This window comes from Carcharhinus amblyrhynchos, chromosome 30 (assembly GCF_965287045.1).
Source record: "Carcharhinus amblyrhynchos chromosome 30, sCarAmb.v2.hapA, whole genome shotgun sequence".
Classification (NCBI taxonomy): domain Eukaryota; kingdom Metazoa; phylum Chordata; class Chondrichthyes; order Carcharhiniformes; family Carcharhinidae; genus Carcharhinus; species Carcharhinus amblyrhynchos.
The window spans coordinates 427,305-449,747 of record NC_137353.1 but is presented as its reverse complement, the minus strand read 5'-3'; the positions used below and the strand labels follow the sequence as shown (position 1 = coordinate 449,747).

The window sequence follows — 22,443 nt, the reverse complement described above, 5'->3', positions numbered from 1 at the left end:
CACCCACATTCCTTCAACAAATAAATAAAATGGTTTCTGAGTCCATTTCTAGCCATTAAATATTACGTTTTACTAAGTTATCTCCCCTCTAAAGCACAGTTGTAAGAAAAAGCTATGAGTAACATCGACAATCCATTGCTTGTCCAGTAATGAATTGATTCTAGTGATTTACGTTCATAAGTTGAAGCATCGTGAAGTGAAGGCAATTCCACTTAAGGTCATTTTTAGGAGGTTGCCAACTTGCTGCAATGTTCATTTTGTGAAAATTATTCAAGCAGTGTTTCTATTCCTCATCCACACATCTAACCTGCCTCAGAAAAGCGGTTTCAATCCCACCTCTCGTCTGGTCACACCCTTCGGTGTGCCCACCTCCCCCCCCTCAATATTCCACTACCCCATCCTCCTCCACCCTGAACACTCGCGATGACTTACCAGAATCGGTGTCAGTGCCAACTGATGCACTCTCTGTCGAAGATCTGGAATTGATGCTGCCATCACTGTGTCCCATACATTCCCCTGTGGCCACCTGCTGTGGATAGGATTGGACATCCAAATCCTGGCTACTTGAAACACAGTTCTGATGCAACAATGATGGTCTCCTCTTCCCAGCAAATCTTGATCTTGTGGTATGTCTGCAAGAACCCACTACCTGCAATTAAACATGACCAGAGAATAATATTATTGGCCTGAGTTCCAGTAAAGCTAAGTGTACATGTTCTCAGATGTAACAGAGTGGAAACTGGAATAATCAACAAATTACAACATATAAGAAGAGTAGGTGTCAGGTTGCCAGGGATAGGGTTAGGGTTGTTTCAATATTGACAGGGATTTCTCCCAGTAATACGGCAATCTCCAGCAGAGTCAGATATCAGGTTAATCTGCTGTTTACAATCGGGTTCATTAACGTTCCATTTTCTGCTAGGAATGCTTTACCATAAACTAAGAACTGTCTAGATGCTTCCACCTGTTCAAAAATTCAACTTAAAACCACCTCCTTACAACTCCAGAATAAAACTGCATTGCAAATTGCCTGTAACATCGCTGTAATCAGGTCCGATTTCAGAATCAAGAAAAATTGGGTTTTTAACAGGCAGTTAATGTCCATCATAACTGAGAAAATATATTATAATACCATTCAGAATCAAAGCCAGTGTGTATTGTTCCCTTGGTACTGCAGAGGAACTGTCAGCCTAATTACTGAGTTCTGTGAGGGACTAAGATCTTAATCTGTCTCATTTTAATATAAAACATAGACAGAAGAGTTCATTGCTATCTCCCAAAATTTCAAACTGGACAAAGACCAAAAATGGTTAAATTAATGTATGTCTATAACTCTGAAAAAAAGTTACCAGGCAGTGTCAGGGAAACATGCACATCGTTATTCCTAAAGAGCCACTAACGACCCACCCACCACCACCATCACATCCACCCACCCACCACCCCCCCTCTTTTTTCCATTATGAACTCCCCAGACTCACTTTCTATTTCAAATTTTTACTCTCTGTCTTTACATTACAAGTGAGCTTTATTTTGTATTCTGATTTCTCCATCCCCACCATTCTTTTACTCATTCTGTCCAATCTCCTGACCGACTATCCACCTTTGTGCAATTAAATGCTTTTTCTTTACATTTGGTACTGGGGGCAATTCTCCCAGTCTCTGCACTAATCAAGCTGTAAGACATCAGTGGAGGGCGTTTCGGGGACTTCCCACTGGATGACATGGCCTCCATGACTGTCCCAGCGGAAGATTTCCCTAGTAATCAGCTCTGCACCAGAAATTGCGATTTCCATTTCATTAGCAGCCATGCTAGTGTCTCTCTGCCCCTCCCCCCACCCAAGCCAGTGGGGTTCACTATTGCTCCACACTAACGGTGAACCCTGCTGGAGGAGGAGAGGACACAGAGGCCTGCCCAAGAGGGCGGGGCATAAGGGATGGTGCTCCTTGGGCAGTGCTAGCCTGGCAGTGGCTCAAGGGCCACTGTACGAAACTCTGGTGCGGCCGCACTTGGAGTATTGCGTACAGTTCTGGTCGCCGCATTATAAGAAAGATGCGGAGGCATTGGAAAGGGTGCAGAGGAGGTTTACCAGGATGTTGCCTGGTATGGTGGGAAGGTCTTATGAGGAAAGGCTGAGGGACTTGAGGTTATTTTCGTTAGAGAGAAGAAGGTTACGAGGTGACCTAATTGAGGTATACAAGATGATCAGAGGGTTAGATAGGGTGGACAGTGAGAGCCTTTTTCCTCGGATGGTGGTGGCTAACACGAGGGGACATAGCTTTAAATTGAGGGGTGGTAATTATAGGACGGATGTCAGAGGTAGGTTCTTTACTCAGAGGGTAGTAAGGGCGTGGAATACCCTGCCTGCAGCAGTTGTGGACTCGCCAACTTGAAGGGCGTTCAAATGGTCAGTGGATAGGCATATGGATAACATTGGAATAGTTTAGGTTAGAGGGTCATTAGATTGGTTCCACTGGTCGGCGCAACATCGAGGGCCGAAGGGCCTGTACTGCGCTGGAATGTTCTACGGCAGTGCCCACTGGGCATCAGGCATTGCTGAGGGGGTGGAGCCTATTAGAAGCAGGGCCTACGGGGGGTGGAATTGGTGGGGGTAGGGGGACCCGCTGCTACTCTGCACTTGGGATTGTTGGCAGACGGATGGAAGAGTTGAGTGAGGCTGGCCAATTTATGAACCCATAGAGACTGCTAACTTTTACAAAAAAATCTGAATTCACAGTGGCCAACTCAAAGGAATTATATTACAAGATTTCAAGTTTTAAGAGTTTAACTATAACAAAGAGACAAAAAGCAATATTGACTAAACACTATTTCATAAGCAACTTATACATTAAACTGCAAAAAAAAATCACTCCTTAAAGTCTTAACCAGACCATCGTCCACCCCCAAGGCCATACGTTACTCTGTTCCTTAAGTAGTCACTCCATTCTCCTGGACGCAGTCCAAAATGAGTCTGAGCTCCTGGGGACTTCCTTTCTTTTCCACTTCTAGCCAGATTAAATTCTAATGCCTGAAGTGACTTTTGTGATTAAATCTTCCCTCTTGTCAAAGTTCAGCTAATTTTCCAGTCTGATGACTTTGTAATTGGAGATGAAACTCCCACAAGCATTCAGTGTGGGAGTCTTGGAGACATCCTCTATTTCCTTGCACTGTCTGCTTTCTCAGATTCTTGCAGATAGCCCATGTCTGTGCATTCAGTGATATGTTAGAAAAACCTGGAACCTGATCCTACAATAGCTTTCTACGGATCCTGCCCCTTAAAGTTCCTATGAATGCTTTCCCTCAAAGTTCATCTCCTTGGTAACATAAATCACATAGACTTTGTATCCAAGTAGAAATACCAATTATCTATTCGTTGAATTCCAACTTCATTCTATCTTGAAACAGAAAAGCCATTTTGGAGTATAACCGAGGACAAAATCTTACATTCCTGGGAATTTGGAGATTAACACTCCAGCCATCACCATCACAGATGCATGGGTCATTTTCCAGGTGCAAATATCCTGCACCTTCTTTTCTTTAAAACAATCTGAGATCCCCTTTGACCTTTAACAACACAATTACCCATGCTTATTGTCAACAGAATTCAGAAAACATCATGTGACCCTCTTCAATTGTCCATTTCATCCTAAATTAAAGGGACACCCCCAAAACACAACCATTTCCTAAATCTCACGTTTGTAACAAATTTTATTTATATCTACAAACCTGATATAGATTTCAACTTCTGCTATTTTTTGTTTATCACATTTATCTCTGATTCTCAAGTCCCCTGCTGCTCATAAGCACAAGCTGGTCTTTCTCATTTGTTTCATTCCTGACCTATAATTCTAAAACTCAAGCTTATATTTTATTTAGTTGGATCAGAAAGCTGATTCCCTCAGGCTCTTTGAACTTCCTCATGAGAAAGTCACAGTTGTTGCTCCTTAGTTATTTCCCTATTTTTACTGCTTATCAGTTGCTTTTCTATCTCCTGCTAAGCTATAAATGTCATTGCTTTTGACATTTGAAAGAGTTGGAGCTACATTTAATAAAACTTTTTTTCACAAGCGCCCAAGGAAATAAAGGTGTCAACAATTTCAACCACATTGAAAATATGATTCATTGAGAGAGTTTTTTCCATTTTTGAACTTCTTGTCATTGGTATGCTACATGGATTGACTGAAATTGAATCTGAAATGGGGCAATATTTAGGAAATAGTGATCATTTTATCATGGGGTTTAGGATGATGGTAGAAAAGGAGAATGGGAAGCCCAGAATAAAAATAATTATCTGAGGGAGAGCTAACTTCAACAGGGCAAGAATGGAACTGGGTCAGTTACCTGGAACGAAAGGTTGGTGGTAAAAACTGAAGCTGAACAATGGGTTTTCTTCAAAATGGAATTGGTCTGGACGTAGTCAAGGTATATGTCCTTCAGGGAAATATGATGTGGAGATGCCAGGGTTGGACTGGGGTGGGCACAGTAAGAAATCTCACAACACCAGATTAAAATCCAACAGGTTTATTTAGAATCATGAGTTTTCAGAGCATTGCTCCTTCACCGGGTGTCTCACACTCACCTGATGAAGGGGCAGTACTCCAATAGCTCGTGGTTCCAAATAAACCTGTTGTACTTTAACCTGGTTTGTGAAAAGGCAAAGGCAGAGCAAGCAAATCAATATCTTTTCCCAAAGGTAGGGGAGTCTAAAACTCAAGGGCATAGGTTTAAGGCGAGAGGGGAAAAATACAAAACGGTCCAGAGGAGCAATTTTTTCTCACAAAGGATGGTGAGTGTCTGGAACAAACTGCCAGAGGTAGTAGTAGCAGCAGGTACGATTTTGTCTTTTAAAAAGCATTTAGACAGTTACTTGGTTAAAATGAGTATAAAAGGATATGGGCCAAGTGCAGACAATTGGGACTAGCTTAGTGGTAAAAACCAGGTGGCATGGATAAGTTGGGCTGAAGGTGTAAACCTCTACGACGCTTATCTTAATTTCTATCTCCTTTTCATCCAGGTAGCTCTGGATTTGTTTGCTCTGCCTTTGCCTTTTCACAAACCAGGTTAAAGTACAACAGGTTTATTTGGAATCACGAGCTATTGGAGTACTGCCCCTTCATCAGGTGAGTGTGAGTCACCCGGTGAAGGAGCAATGCTCTGAAAACTCATGATTCTAAATAAACCTGTTGGATTTTAATCTGGTGTTGTGAGATTTCTTACTGTGCCCACCCCAGTCCAACCCTGGCATCTCCACATCATATTTCCCTGAAGGACATATACCTTGACTATGTCCAGACCAATTCCATTTTGAAGAAAACCCATTGTTCAGCTTCAGTTTTTACCACCAACCTTTCGTTCCAGGTAACTGACCCAGTTCCATTCTTGCCCTGTTGAAGTTAGCTCTCCCTCAGATAATTATTTTTATTCTGGGCTTCCCATTCTCCTTTTCTACCATCATCCTAAACCCCATGATAAAATGATCACTATTTCCTAAACATTGCCCCATTTCAGATTCAATTTCAGTCAATCCATGTAGCATACCAATGACAAGAAGTTCAAAAATGGAAAAAACCCTCTCAATGAATCATATTTTCAATGTGGTTGAAATTGTTGACACCTTTATTTCCTTGGGCGCTTGTGAAAAAAGTTTTGTTAAATGTAGCTCCAACTCTTTCAAATGTCAAAAGCAACGACATTTATAGCTAGGCAGGATCTATGCCCCTCTTTATTTTATAGACCTCCATAAGGTCACCCCTAAGCCTCCTATGGTCCAGTGAAAAAGTCTCAGTCTATCCTTATAACTCAATCCATCAATTCCCGGTAGCATCCTAGTAAATCTTTTCTGCACTCTTTCTAGATTAATAATATCCTTTCTATAATAGGGTGACCAGAACTGTACACAGTATTTCATATTACTAACATCTTGTACAACTCCAACAAGACGTCCCAACTCCTGTATTCAATATCCTGACCAATGAAACCAAGCATGCTGAACGCCTTCTTCACCACTCTGTCCACCTGTGATTCCACTTTCAAGGAGCTATGAACATGTGCCCCTAAATTTCTTTGTTCTGTAACTCTCCCCAGCACCCTACCATTAACTGAGTAAGTCCTGCCCTGGTTTAATCTACCAAAACGCATCACCTCACGTTCATATAAATTAAACTCCATCTGCCATTCGTCAGCCCACTGGCCCAATTGATCAAAATCCCGTTGCAATTAGACACAACTTTCTTCACTGTCCACTATGACACCAATGTTGGTGTCATCTGCAAACTTACTAACCGTGTCTCCTACATTCTCATCCAAATCATTGGTATGAATGACAAATAACTGGACCTAGCACTGATGCCTGAGACACACCACTGGTCACAGATCTCCAGGATAAGGAAGAAAATGTGCGCTTGTGACAGGTGTCAGATAGAAAATACAGTTGAGAACTAAGAAGAATAGAGAAGGTTCACAGAGGAAGTGAAAAAACACATCTGAAAAATGAAGAGAGATTATGGGAAAAGACTGGCAGCTAACCGAAAGATGCTCCCAAAGTCTTCAGTAAGCACACAAATAGCTTTAAAAGGAAGAGTATGGGGCTAATTAGGGACCACAAAAGGGGATTTACACATGGAGGCTGGAGGCATGGCTGAGGTACGAAATAAATACTTTGTATCTGTGTTTCCCAAGAAGTTAGATGCTACGCAAGGCTTGGTTACAGACAAGGATACCCTCTTCCTAAAAGGGTTCAAAATTGATAAGCAGGAAGTGTTGAATAGACAGGCTACTAAAAGTTGACAGGGCACCGGGACCGGATAAGATGCACCCACAAATATTGAAGTGAGAGTGGAAATTGCAGGGGTGCTGGGCATAATCTTCCAGTCTTCCCTACACTCAGGGGAGGTGTCGCAGGACTGGAAATTTGCAAATTAAATATTCCTGTTCAAAAAAGGTAGTCGCGATAGCCCTAGCAATTATAGGCTGTTCAGCATCGATGGTGGGGAAGTTTCTAGAAACAATTATGCTGAATAGAATTAGCAGTCACATGGAAAAATATGGGTTGATTCAGAAGAGCCTTTGAAAGAGGAAATTGTATTTACTAACTTGCTGGAATTTTTGAGGAGGTAACAGAAAGAGTCTATAAGGGTGATGCTGTTGATGTGGTTTTTTTTTAGTTCATTCATGGGATGTACTCATCGCTGTTAATGTCCAAAAGTTGTGGTAAAATTATTTCACATTAAACTTTACAAAACTACGTTTCTGACAACAGGTAAAGGAAACTTGCCTGAAACGGCCTTTGCCAAGGAGAGACGCTTTCTGGGCTGTTCCAACCCACAAGCTGTTGAGCTCTTGTTCTTCGGAGAGGGTTTCTATCAAATGCTGAGGCCGGGTCACTGGGGGTCAGTGTTTTCTTGGAGGTGTTCTGTCTGACTATGTGATTGGTGCTGTATGCTCTTCTTCTGGGAGACATCTTTAATTCAATATCTTGAAAAATATTTTAAATACAATTTATATTTGACAAATTTCAACTCATCAGTCAAATTATTTCTTGGTATTCTTGGTATCTTACATATTCCAAAATATTCCATGGATATTGTTCAGGAATAAGGATAGTCACAATAATGTGAAGGTGTATGAATGATATCACTATGTAATTTCACCAACTGACCAACCATACACTGACTTTTTAAAAAGAACTTTCCTAAGACAAGAAAAGACGCCAGCTAAAGATGGTGTCATAAGTCTCCTGATCTCCAATATTGTCAGTGAGTAGTTTCTGGAATATGATTTAGATATACCTTGACATCCTTGTCTGAAATTTCACACCATTTCAAAGTAATGTACCAAAATGCACTGGGCTTAACATTTACATTTCTCTAATGACTACCTCTCCTAGGGAAACAGAAAGTCTGCTAGAGTGTTGGTTACATGGAAGATATCTTTCTATTTCATCAAGATGGAAAATGACTCATTTGGGGAACCATATCCTTCTATTCCCATCTCATTCATATACTTGTCAAGACACCCTTTAAAAGTCATTACCTTATCCGCTTCCACTACCTCCCCCGGCAATGAGTTCCAGGCACCGACTACTCTCTTTGTAAAAAACTTCCTCGTACATCTCTTTCAAAACTTGCCCCTTGCTTCTCAAACCTATGCCCCCTAGTAATTGAAGGGGGTAATTGGTGTAGGGATTGCAGGAAAGTTCAGGTCGGGACCAGGATATTCAGCTGGTTCCAATTCCAGCAGGCCTATTGTTCCAGCCAATAACTGGTTTGCACATCTCTTCCAGGGAATGTCCTCAGGCCCAATTTTCCTGACCCACTGCACTGCTTGAGCTTAAGCTGGAAAACATTGCAATGCTGATTACTATATTGACATTCCAATTTCCATGTCAGTAGCGAGCCTAGGACAGTATCATCCGGACTTGCTAATGTTTCTGCCACCACTGGGAGATGTTCCACCTATTGCCCACCCACACTTTGGCAAATCAGGCCACAAGGCTGTGCTCTTGCTCCTGGCTTACAAGCAAAAACTGAAGCAGGAGAATCCATCAAAGAAAGTTGTGCGATGTAGGTCTGAGGAATCAGATGATCTCTTACGGGACTGCTTTGCGTCAGTGTACTGTTCAGTATTTAAAAACTCTTCGACCAGCCTGAACAAGTACGCTACTAAAGTAAGTGACTTCATTAGTAAGTGTGTAGAAGACTGTGTGCCGAGGAAGCAAATCCGTGTGTTCCTCAACCAGAAAGCATGGATGAATAGGGATATCCACTGCTTGCTGAAGTCTAGGTCTGAGGCGTTCAAATCAGGTGACCCTGACATATACAAGAAATGATGTGGAGGTGTCAGTGCTGGACTGGGTTATACACAATAAGAAGTCTCACAACACCAGGTTAAAGTCCAACAGATTTATTTGGTAGTGCGAGCTTTCGGAGTGTTGCTCCTTCTTCAGGTGAATATCAAAGTGATACTCTGATACACAGAATGCCAAAAATTCATCCCATTTTCCAGCCAGTTGGGCACTTACATTTCTTGTTGAGAAAATTGTCCCCATCACCTCTGGACAGTTTAAGGGTTCTGTCTGCATTCATTTCTCCCCCTTGGTGTACTTCTAAGTCAAATCTCATTGTCCTTGGTGAAAAATCTAATGCTATGTCTTGCTTTCCCATCTTTCCATTTGTAGTCGCTGTTGTTGCAAAACCTCCTCAGTTTTTGGAGGCTTCATTAGGTTGAATGTGGAACATAGTTATCTCATCATCATGAGTAATGCAGAAGAGGTCTTGGTCATGGAACGTGTGGTATTCCAGTAGACCAGTAGGAATCTTTAAGACATTTGATATGTGAACCTTGCTCCTTGGTTGCCCTCATGGTGTGTTTCATGATCTAGAGTCATAGAGGTTTCAGCGTGGAAACAGGCCCTTCGGCCCAATTTGTCCATGCCACTCTTTCTTTTTTAAAACCCCGAAGCTAAAGCCAATTGCCCATATTTAGCCCATATCCCTCTATACCCACCATACCCATGTAACCATCTAAATGCTTTTTAAAAGACAAAATTGTACCCGCCTCTACTACTATTTCTGGCAGCTTGTTCCAGACACTGCTTTGCGTCAGTTGGCTGGTCAGTATTTAAAATCTCTGCGACAAGCCTGAACAAGTATGCCACTAAAGTATCTGACTTCATTAGTAAGCATGTAGAAGACTGTGTGCCAAGGAAGTAAATCTGTGTGTTCCCCAACCAGAAAGCATGGATGAATAGGGATATCACACTCTGTGTGAAAAAATTGCCCGTCTGTTCACTTTTGTATCTCTCCCCTCTCACCTTAAACCTATGCCCTGTAGTTTTACATTCCCCTACCTTTGGGAAAAGATATTGACTATCTACCTTGTCTACGTCCCTCTTTATTTTGTTGACCTCTATAAGATCACCTCTCAGCCTCCTACAATCCAGAGAAAAATTTCCCAGTCTATCCGGCCTCTCCTTATAACTCAATCCATCAAGTACCGGTATCATTCTAATAAGTCTTTTCTGCACTCTTTCTAGTTTAATAATATCCTTTCTACAACAGGGTGACCAGAATTGCATACACTATTCCAACTGTAGCCTTACCAATGTCTTGTACAACTTCAACAAGACATTCTGACTCCTATATTCAATGTACTGACTGATGAAACCAAGCATGCTGAATGCCTCCTTCATCATTCTGTCCACCTGTGACTCCACTTTCAAGGATCTATGAACCTGTATCTCTAGATCTCTTTGTTTTGTAACTCTCCCCAATGCCTTACCATTAACTGAGTAAATCCTGCCCTGGTTCAATCTAGCAAAATGCATCACCTCACATTTGTCTAAATTAAACTCCATATGCCATTCGTTAGCCCACTGCCCCAATTGATCAAGAACCCATTGCAATTGGAGATAACTTTCTTCATTGTCCACTATGCCACCGATCTTAGTGTCATCTGCAAACATACTAACCATGCCTCCTATATTCTCATCCAAATCATTAATATAAATGACAAATAACTGTGGACCCACACTGATCCCTGAGGCACACTGCTGGTTACAAGCCTCCAGTTTGAAAAAACAACCCTCTACAACCACTCTGTGGCTTCTGTCAAGAAGGCAGTTTTGTATCCATTTAGATACCTCACGCTGGATTCTGTGAGATCTAACCTACCATGTGGTACTTTGTCAAAGGCCCTGTTAAAGTCCATGTTGACGACATCAACTGCACTGCCCTCATCTACCTTCTTGGTTACCCCTTCAAAATACACAATTAAATTTGTGAGACATGATTTTCCACTCACAAAGCCATGCTGACTGTCCCTAATCAGTCCTTGTGTATCTAAATGCCTGTAGATCCTGTCTCTCAAAATATTTTCCAACAATTTACCCACCACAGATGTGAGTCTCACTGGCCTGTAGTTCGCAGGCTTTTCCCCTGCAGCCCTTTTTAAACAAAGGCACAACATTTGCCACCCTCCAATCTTCAGGCACCTCATCCGTGACTATCGATGATTCAAGTATCTCGGCTAGGGGATCTGCAATTTCCTCCCTAGCCTCCCAGAACGTCCTGGGATGCACTTCATCAGGTCCCGGGGATTTATCTACCTTGATGCACTTTAAGACTTCCAGCACCTCCTTCTCTGTAATATGTACACTCCTCAGGACATCACTAATTATTTCTCCAAGTTCCCTAACATCCATGCTTTTCTCAACAGTAAATATTGATGAGTATTCATTTAGGATCTCACGCATCTCTTGTGGATCTGCACATAAATGACCTGTTGATCCTTAAGAGGCCCTACTCTCTCCCTTGTTACTCTTTTGCCCTTTATGTATTTGTAGAAGCTCTTTGGATTCTCCTTTGCCTTATCTGCCAAAACAATCTCGTGTCCCCGTATTGCCCTCCTGATTTCTCTCTTAACTCTACTCCTACACCCCCTATACTCTTCAAGGAATTCACTTGATCCCAGCTGCCTGTGCATGTCATGTGCCTCTTTCTTCTTCTTGACCAGGGTCTCAATATCCCGAGTCATCCAGGGTTCCCTACTTCTGCCAGCCTTGCTCTTCACTCTAAGAGGAATGTGTTTACCCTGAACCCTAGGTTAACACACTTTTGAAAGCGCGGCACTTACCAGACGTACCTTTGCCTTCCCACACACTTCCCCAATTGACTTTTGAAAGTTCCTGCCTGATACCATCAAAATTGGCCTTGGCCCAATTTAGAATTTTAACTTTTGGGCCTGACCTATCATTATGCATAGCTATCTTAAAACTAATAGAATTATGGTCACTGGTCCCAAAGTGATTCCTCACTAACACTTCTGTCACCTGCCCTTCCTTATTTCCCAAGAGGAGGTCAAGTTTTGCCGCTTCTCTAATTGGGCCATCCACATACTGAATGAGAAATTCCTCCTGAATACATTCAACAAATGTCTCTCCATCCAACCCTCTAATACTATGGCCGTCCCAGTCAATGTTGGGAAAGTTAACATCTCTGACTATTACCACCCTATTTTCCTTGGAAGTCTCTGTAATCTCCTTACATATTTGCTCCTCAATTTCCCGCCAACTATTTGGAGGCCTATAGTACAACCCTATCAAAGTGATTTCCCCCTTGTTATTTCTCAGTTCTACCCATGTAGACTCAGTGGCCGAACCCTCGGATATATCCCCTCTCAGTACGGCCGTGATGCTTTCCTAATCAAAAGTGCAACTCCTCCTCTCTTACCTCCTGTTCTATCTTTCCTATAGCATCAGTTACCCTGGAACATTGAGCTGTCAGTCCTGTCCCTCCTTTAGCCATGTTTCAGTAATTGCTATAATACCCCAGTCCCACGTATCCATCCATGCCCTGAGTTCATCTGCCTTACCCATCAGACCTCTTGCATTGAAATAAATGCAGTTTAATCTGGACTTCCCTCGCACTCTGTCTTGCTTTTGCCTGATCTGTCTGGTACTAGGATTACTGACACTGCCTTTACTACTTAATATGCTCTCTTTAACTTCCGTGCTGTCCTCAAACTTCTTATTTGTCTCCCTACTGCTTTGGATCTCAACCCCCTGCCAAACTAGTTTAAGCCCTCCCAAGTGGCTCTAGCAAATCTCCCCACCAGGATATTAGACCCCCTCCAGTTTTGATGTAACTCATCCTTCTTGAACAGGTCAGCCCTTTCCCAGAAAAGATCCCAATGATTTGAAAATCTAAGTCCCTGCCCTCTGCACCAGCTCTCAAGCCAGGCATTCATCCGCCTAATCCTCTATTCCAACTCTCACCAGCACGTGGCAGTGGTAGTAGTCTGAAATTGCTACCTTCGAGGTCCTGCACTTTAGCCTTCTCCCTAACTCTCTATATCCAAATTTCAGGACCTCACCCTTCTCCTACCTATATCGTTGGTACCAATATGTACAATGAACTCTGGCTGCTCATCCTACCCCTTAAGGATGTCCTGCAATCGCTCAGAAACCTCCTTGATCCTGGCACCAGGGAGGCAACGCACCATCCTAGAGTCTCGATTGCGGTCACAGAAACGCCTGTCTGTGTGTCTAACTAGTGAGTTCCCTATTACTACTACTCGCTTGCTCTGTCCCACAGGCGGTGGCACAGGCCTGCCTGCTGCTGGTATCTCCCCTTGACAGGCTAATCCCCTCAACAGTGTCCAAAACGGTATTCCTATTTGAAAAGGGAATAGGTACAGGAGACTTCTGAATCACCTGCCTGCCTCTCCTGGCAGTCACCCATCTACCTGTCTGAACCTGTGATGTGACAACCTCCCTGTAACTAGTGTCTATTATATTCTATGCTCTGTAGTGCATCCACCTGCCGCTCTAACCGGACAATGCGGTCTGTGAGGAGCTACAACTGGATACACCTCCTGCAGACAAAGTTGTCAGGGAGATTTGATTGCTCCCTAATTGCCCACATCTGGCAGGAGGAGCATGAGTCATTCTGCTTTTCTGTTAATAACAGGGTGGTATGGTGCAGGTTTCATGTTTCTCTTGTAGAAAATTTTTGTTTGACAAATTGAGATCTGTTGTCACTTACTAGCTGTTCAGAGAATCCAAAATGAATAAATACTTCTCCTAGCTTCTCAATGGGCTTCTCAGCTGAGGTAGATGTTGTCACAGCAACCTCTGGTCATTTGATGTGAGCATTGACCATTAGTAAGAACACATTTCCTTCATAAGGTCCTGCAAAATCTACATGTACAGGCTGCCAGGCCTCTTCACACCATTTGCAAGGATGCAGTGGGGAACAGAAAGAATATGGTCTAGCTTTCTCCTCAATTTTCGCATCCAGTCCAAGCCACCAGTTATAACTTGTTATTTCCATGATGCGTATGGTACTGTACTGTCTCACATGCAGCCTCTCTAACACCCGCGCTCTCTATTTTGGAGGGATGATCACTCTAGTTCCCCACTGAAGACATCCCGACTGTACTGACAGCTCCAACCTCCCGGTATGGTATGGCTTCAGGTTAGATATTAGTTTTGAGGTCTTCCCTTGTGATACCATATCCATCATTTTGGAGAGTATCAACGTGGGATATCTCACTTGTCTAGAAATGACTAGTGTGCTATCTACTTGTTCAAAGTAGAAGGTATTTCCTCTTGAGCAGTCTGACAAATTACTAGGCAGTGACAGAAAGTCTATCTGCACTACTGCGTAAACCTGACTGTTGATAGTTGATGATGTCAATTTGTGCAGAAAAGCAATGTCCATCTTTGCAACAAGTGAAGGAATTCCCATGTGTGTTCCAAATGGTAGTGAGTGAACAATGGTCTGTCAACAATGTAAGTTCTCTCCCAAACAGGAACTGATGGAGGGGGCAGTTCTCCCAAAAGTGCTACATTTGTGGGAAAACTGTTCTAAATCCCGACTGTTCTGTCAGTTCAGTTTCTCACCTGAATCTCCACACTCTGTGCAATGCAGGGGTCCCAGTCATGAATCTTATTAAAAACCCGGGGGGGCAGGGCCTATTCGCTCCAGAGTTTAACAGTTCTGGAATTCTGCGCATGCACAGTGGTCCTGATCTGTCAGACTCCCCATTTGCTGGCCAGCCCAATCACTGGCCAGCCCAGGACCCTCCAGTGCTGCCCCACTAGCCCCCCAAGGCCCGATCACAGCCCCCACAGCAATTCCCGGGCCAGCCCTGTCTCAGAGTGCCCCGATGCTCAGACCCAATCCTGAAGCAGTGGCGACTCTCCCAACCCTCATCCCAGCAGATTCCCCCTCCCCTGCCCCAGGATCAAACCCCCCTGGAGGCAGGCCCAGCCCCCCTGCAGACCATCTCCTACCAGCCCACCCCAATTGCTGCCCCCCCTCCATCCCAGGCCGATCCTGTCTACGAGTGGCAGCGGAACTCCCCCCCCACCCTCACTAATCGCCCTTCAGCCCCGCCCACAGTAGGCCATGTGTCTTGGCACCGCTCAATGCTCAGTGAGCAGTGCCAAAGTGCCCCCTGGGCATGGCCGCTTTGCCTCTTGGGCAGGGCCAGGGGCACAGACTGGCACTATCAGGGTGTCCATGCCTAGGGGGCACCACCCCACCACTGCCCAACCCCCTGGGGGGCCCCAATTGCCACCCCCCCCCTTCATTCCAGCGGGGTCTCCAGTTAGTTCCCCAAATGTGGGAAATTAGTCTAAACCCCACCGGAATGAAATACTCCTGGCTAGGTGGGAGATTCAACTGGGACCAGGAGGTCCGGTAATTAATTAATCTACATATTTAAAATAGATTAAAAACAGATTTAAGTGACTTACCTGCCTTTCTGCAGGTTTCCAGCGTGATCTAACCAGTGACTATTCGCCAGCATTCCGGCGCATGCGCAAATCTCCGTTCACAGACGCGCGTCTCCCAGCCAGACCTGCCAGAAAAGTGGCGGGTCGCAATGGGAGAAACGCAGCCAGAATTTCTGTAATCCAAAGATGATCCCTAATGTTTCCCATTCAATTTAGGAAAAGTTACTCTCAGCTGTGCTTAAGGTTTGAGAGGCAGAAACAATGGATTTTTCTTCATCTGATAGGCTGATGTGAGAGACGAGTCCCACGCCATAAGGAGGTGCATCACCAGCTAACTGTGTGGGTGAAGTAGAATCAAGTGTGTAAGAACATCAGGCCTGAGGAATACTCCTTTGACTTGCACGGAAGTGTTATAGCAGCGATCCAACCACTTCCATATCTGATTCTTGCAGAAGTTATGCGGAGAAGTGTGAGGTAATTCACTTTGGTAGGAATAACAGATGTGTCGAGTATAGGGCTAACGGGAGGACTTTGAATAGTGTGGATGAACAGGGGGATCTAGGTGTATGTGTACATAGATCCCTGAAAGTTGGGAATCAAGTAGATAAGGTTGTTAAGAAGGTATACGGTGTCTTGGCGTTTATTGGTAGGGGGATTGAATTTAGGAGTCGCAGCATCATGTTGCAGCTGTACACAACTCTGGTGCGGCCGCACTTGGAGTACTGTGTGCAGTTCTGGTCCCCACATTACAGGAAGGATGTGGAGGCTTTGGAGAGGGTGCAGAGGAGGTTTACCAGAATGTTGCCTGGTATGGATGATTGGATTGCCGGATTGATTGGAAAACGGCTAATGTTACGCCGTTGTTTAAGAAGGGTGCCAGGCAAAAGGCGGGAATTATAGGCCGGTTAGTTTAACGTCTGTGGTAGGTAAAATGTTAGAATCTGTCATTAAGGAGGAAATTGCGAGGCATCTTGAAGGGAATTGCTTGATAGAACAGACACAGCACGGTTTCATTAAAGGGAAGTCGTATCTGACAAATTTACTGGAGTTCTATGAGGATGTGTCTCGGGCGGTGGATAGAGGAGAGCCGGTGGATGTGGTCTTTCTCGATTTTCAGAAGGCATTTGCCAAAGTGCCTCACAAGAGGTTATTGCAGAAGGTCGAGGGACATGGAGTTGGGGGTAGGGTGTTAGCGTGGATAGAGGATTGGTTGTCAAATAGGAGGCAGAGAGTGGGGGTCAACGGGTGCTATTCGGATTGGCGGATGGTGACTAGTGGAGTCCCCCAGGGGTCGGTGCTGGGGCCTCAGCTTTTTACCATTTATATAGATGATCTGGAGGAGGGAACCGAGTGTAGAGTGTCGAAATTTGCTGATGACACCAAGATTGGGGGAACGGCAAATTGTGCGGAGGGTGTGGAGAGGCTACAGAAGGATCTAGATAGGCTGGGCGAATGGGCCAGGAAATGGCAAATGGAATTTAATGTTGGCAAGTGTGAGGTGGTCCACTTTGGTAGGAAGAATGGTAGGAAGGACTATTACTTACGGGGCGAAAAACTGCAGCAGGCGACGGTGCAGAGGGACCTCGGGGTCCTTGTGCATGAGTCGCAAAAACCCAGCTTGCAGGTGCAGCAGGTGGTCAGGAAGGCGAATGGGATGCTGGCCTTCATAGCGAGGGGGATTGAATATAAAAGTAGGGAGGTCTTGCTGCAGCTGTATAGGGCATTGGTGAGGCCGCAGCTGGAGTACTGTGTGCAGTTTTGGGCGCCGCACCTGCGCAAAGATATTTTGGCCTTGGAGGGAGTGCAGAGGAGGTTTACTAGGCTGATACCGGAGTTGAGGGGGTTGAGCTATGAGGAGAGGCTGAATAAACTGGGCTTGTACTCGTTAGAGTTTAGAAGAATGAGGGGAGATCTCATTGAGACGTATAAGATGATGAATGGGATGGATAGGATAGAGGTGGAAAGACTCTTCCCGCTCAAAAAAGACAGTAGGACTAGGGGGCACAGCCTCAAGATAAAAGGGGGGCGGTTTAGAACGGAGTTGAGGAGGAACTTCTTCACTCAAAGGGTGATGAATCTCTGGAATTCTCTGCCTGTTGAAGTGGTGGAGGCTGCCTCGCTAAATATTTTTAAGATGCGGGTTGATGGGTTTTTGATAGGAGAGGGGATTAAGGGTTATGGGGAGAGGGCGGGAAAGTGGAACTGAGCCACGACAGATCAGCCATGATCTTATTGAATGGTGGGGCAGGCTCAAAGGGCTGGATGGCCTACTCCTGCTCCTATTTCTTATGTTCTTATGTTCTTATATGGAGGGGAGGTCCTATGAGGAGAGACTGAGGGATTTGGGGTTGTTTTCGCTGGAAAGAAGGCGGCTAAGAGGGGATCTTATTGAAACATATAAGATGATTAGAGGTTTAGATAGGGTGGATAGTGATAGCCTTTTTCCTCGGATGGAGAAAGCTAGCACGAGGGGGCATGGCTTTAAATTAAGGGATGGTAGTTATAGGACGGATGTCAGGGGTAGGTTCTTTACCCAGAGGATGGTGAGGGATTGGAATGCCCTGCCTGCTGCAGTTGTAAATGCGCCTAGTTTGGGGGCGTTTAAGAGATCCGTGGATAGGTTTATGGACGAAAAGGGATTGGTTTAGGTTAGTGGGTCATTGTTTTTTAACTGGTCAGTGCAACATCGTGGGCCGAAGGGCCTGTTCTGTGCTGTAGTGTTCTATGTTCTATGTTCTATGTTATGTAATGGTTTCAGAATTGTGGCCAAATTTGGAACAAATCTTCCATAACAATTCAACAATCCAGGATGGAATGTAACTGATTAATATTCTGAGGTGTAGACCCCTTTATGATGGCCTTAACCTCAGAAGCAGATTTGTGAAGGACAATGGCATCAATCACAAGTCCCAAATGTTCAAACTATCTACACTTGCTTTGTATGTCTTTGTGCCGATTTATCAGGTTACATTAAAGTACGCTCAGGAAAGTGGGCACCATTAAACTGTTATTGTTCACTGTGGAAAACAGTCAAAAGACTCAGTATAAGAGCTTCATCGCTCCACATTCCCATCAAAGGGTCACTCGATGCTGAAAAGTCCTGCCAGTACAGCTTTCCCATATGCACACTTTATAACCTGTTTCCAGCAGCTAGCTCAATTTTCTTACACACAAGATGCAGGATCAGAATTCAGCCTCTTACTTATCATAGCTAGCTCTATAATCTACTTGCAGAGTATTGCTTACTCATGTCCAACTAATCTCTTAGTCTCCTTAGCATACTAAAACATTTCTTTCTTGACTTTTCCATGATTAATTTCTTGTTCCTGGGTGGCTAGCAAGTGTACATCTATAATCCGCATCGACAGTGCTTGTTGTGTGTTGGAGGTGTGGTACATGGAACAAACTTTGGTTAAAAATGAATGGGGTTTTATTAATGGTGTGTGATCCCTTCCATGGCCACCCTGTTCTCTCTCTGTTACCCACGCTAGGTCCATTACATTGTTTCGGCTGTGTACATTAAGACAGCAGAGCTCCAGTGAGCCAATAGGAATAAATATAGGAAGCTGGCATGCTTCCTACACATCCTTCTTCACTCTGCATCACATCCTGTGAATCAACTAACAAGTTACTATGTACATCCCTGATAGGCCCTTTTCCTTAGTTATTCTCTTGCTTTTAATGTACTGATAAAACATCTTCGGATTTTTTTTGATTTTACCTGTAATATTATTGAATGGTGGGACAGGCTCAAAGGGCTGAATTTGCCTATTTCTGCTCCTAATTCCTATGTTCTGATGTAATTTTTTTTCAGTTCTCTCTTTGCTTTCCTAGTTTCCGTTTTTATTTCACCCCGTACCTCAGAAATGAAGAAACTAAAAGCAGGAGGAGGCCATTTGGCCCTTTGTGCTTGCTCCACCATTCACTTTGATCATGGCTGATCATCAAATTCAATATCCTGATTCCTCCTTCCACCATCCCCCCCATATCCCTTGATCCCTTTAGCCCCAAGAAGATGCTTTATGCTTTCTGCGCTATTGAGTCCTTTGTGACTCATGAGTTTTCTTATTCTGCTTTTCTGCTTTATTTTGGCCTGTGTGCTTCTGGAGAATCAAGGTGGGGTGGGGGGGCCCGTTTCGGTTTGGTCATGCCACTATTTTCCTTGTTATGGGGACATCTTTACATTGTGCCCACAGATTTCATCTTTCACTGACTACCAACTGAGAGTTTTTCCGTCTAAAAGCTGTATCAGTCTACTCTCATCAGATCATCTCTCAGCCTTGTAAAACATTTCTTTCCCCAGTTTAGAATTTTTACTCTTTTTCTATCTTTGACATTTTCCGTAATAATGCTCAATCTGACTATATTATGGTCATTATCTCTCCCATGCTCCCTACTGCTACTTCCTTCACTTACCCAGTTCATTTCCTGACAGTAAAAGTAGATTTTTGCAATTAACTGGTTGGGATTTTTACATTCTGGCTAAAAATCGCTGGAGAGAAAAATCTACCATAGCCAAGAACTCATTCAGTGAGCTCTTCATTTCTTTACCTTTCTTGATCTTCCATTTGTCTAAGAAAGTAACTATCTGCAGCCTAACTTGTAAACTTTGCTGTGTAAACGTGCGTGCATTGTGAAGTTTAAGACATGAGTTTACTTTTTAAATATTTTACAATCTTTATCTGGTGGAATTTTAACTCAATGAAAATGAACTGCTTTTTTTTAAGTCTGAAGAAAGTCTTTCAGCTTTAATTCTTTGCAATCAGTAAGTGTTTAAACCCATACTTTGAGTGGTATTCTGGAAGAGTTATTTCACTCCACTTTATGCAGCTATAACAGGATGTGTTCTTTTCTTTCCTGCCCCCAGACCAGCCCATCCTGGGGGCGAGGAATGGGCAGGTTATCTACAAACTTAGCCAAGATTTCCAATCCTGGTCACTATCCAGTGATCATTCTCGATAAGTAATCATAATAATATTTCCAAACTAAAATTGTTTTAGAAGTCCTGGTGGATCAGGAATCTACTTCCCAGTTTGATATTGTTGAGAAGACAAAAAGCAACGTGAGTTTGATGGTATCCCAATTAAATATTCTTCAGCCTCAGAATCAGACAATTAAATTGGTTATTGAGTGGGATATATGGTTCTGAACTTTGTCATAATCTCCCAGCACTGATGAGGCCGCAGCTGGAGTACTGTGTGCAGTTTTGGTCGCCGCACTTGCGCAAGGATATTTTGGCCTTAGAGGGAGTGCAGAGGAGGTTCACTAGGCTGATACCGGAGATGAGGGGGTTGGACTATGAAGAGAGACTAAATAGACTGGGTTTGTACTCGTTGGAGTTTAGAAGGATGAGGGGGGATCTTATAGAGACGTATAAGATAATGAAGGGGATGGATAGGGTAGAGGTAGAGAGATTCTTCCCGCTCAGAAAGGACAGCAGGACTAGAGGGCACAGCCTCAAGATAAGGCGGAGGGGGGCACAGTTTAGAACGGAGTTGAGGAGGAACTTCTTCACTCAGAGGGTGGTGAATCTCTGGAATTCTCTGCCCATTGATGTGGTGGAGGCTACCTCGCTAAGTATATTTAAGTCATGGGTAGATAGGTTTTTGGTAGGCAAGGGAATTAAGGGTTATGAGGAGAAAGCGGGAAAGTGGAACTGAGCCACTTCAGATCAGCCATGATCTTATTGAATGGCGGGGCAGGCTCGGAGGGCTAGATGGCCTACTCCTGCTCCTATTTCTTATGTTCTTAAATATATTTTCCTGCTTTGATCATAGCTGTAGGTGTTATCCCACTGGCAGCTCACTCAGCTAACTCCTTTTGTCTGTGCTAGGGAATACTTGGAAGGCATTATGACTGACACTAAGCTTGGCTTCATTCTCTGACCTGATTTCTCGGTAAATTTCAGCAATCAGGAGCAGGAACCTTTCCTGGACTTTCCTCGTTTTATTACTTCAGGCCAAATGTAACGTTACAATAAGATCAGTTTTCCCTGTACAAACCAGGACACAAACTGGGATGTTCCAGGTTCCGGCCTTTCTGCTTCTGTCTCAGGCTGGCAAATGTAATTGCTAAGTGACCTATCACTGGTTGATTCATCGGCCAAAATAATGTTTTGGGAATCCCCCAGTAAGTTGCTGCTGCTAACATGTATCCAACGTCTAGCCAGTTAGCAGTGTAAATATCTGCTCAGATTTTTACAATAGTTCTTGCTTAGAAATTTTAAACTTTCTTTTTATACCAAGATTGCACTAACTTCAAAAATACCCTAAATGGAATAAAATCTTGTTCCACTTCACGCGGACTTGGTAGACGGAATATAATGTCGGAAAATGTGAAGTGATGAACTTTGGTAGGAAGAATAAAGAAGCAGAATATTATTTAAATGAAGAAAGGCTGCAGAAAGCTGCAGCACAGAGTTTAGGGATCCTCATGCATAAAATCACAAATAGCTAGCATGCAACTTCAGCAAAAAATAGGGAAGGCAAATGAAATGTTGGCCTTTATTTCAAAGGGATTGGAGTATAAAAAAGGAGGCAATCCAGAGAAGGTTCAGTTAGTTGATCCTGGACATGGAGAGATTTCCTTATGAGGAGAGGTCGAGTAGGTTTGGCCTGTACTCATTGGAGTTTAGAGGAATAAGAGGTGACCTTATTGAGACATATTGGATTCTGGGGGCTTGACAGAGTAGATGCTGAGAGATTGTTTTTCCTTAAAGTAAAGTTAATTCATTAGTCATAAGTAAGGCTTACATTAACACTGCAATGAAGTTACTGTGAAATTCCATAGTTGCCAGATTCTGGTACCTGTTTGGGCCAATGCATCTAACCAGCAAATCTTTCAGGCTGTGGGAGGAAACCAAAGCATCTGGAGGAAACCCACGCAGACACGGGGAGAACACACAGACTCTGCACAGACAGTAGCCCAAGCCAGGAATCGAACCCAGGTCCCTGACTTTGTGAAGAAGCAGTGTTACACACTGTGCCACCCTTGTGAGAAAGTCTAGGAACAGAGGACATAATCTCAGAGTAAGGTGATCACCCATTTAAGACAGAGATGAAGAGGAATTTCTTGTCTTAGATCGTCATGGATCCACGGATCCTTCTCTGCAGAGGGTTGTAGAGGCCGAGTCGTTAAGTATGTTTAAGGCTGAGATAGACAGAGTTTTAATCAGTAAGAGAATAAAGGATTTTGGAACAGAAAGTGG

General features: G+C 43.7%; 1 protein-coding gene across 1 annotated transcript in view; it reads right to left on the bottom strand.

The window, feature by feature from the left end:
• Positions 1 to 22,443, bottom strand: part of vwa5b1 (von Willebrand factor A domain containing 5B1) — a 271,845-nt gene that overhangs the window by 111,175 nt on the left and 138,227 nt on the right. Inside the window, exons 13-14 of the mRNA XM_080215008.1 lie at positions 7,268 to 7,471; positions 433 to 645 (exon numbers count right to left, since the gene is read on the bottom strand). Of these exons, the coding sequence (XP_080071134.1) occupies positions 433 to 645; positions 7,268 to 7,471 (417 nt within the window). The remainder of the gene's footprint in view (positions 1 to 432; positions 646 to 7,267; positions 7,472 to 22,443) is intronic.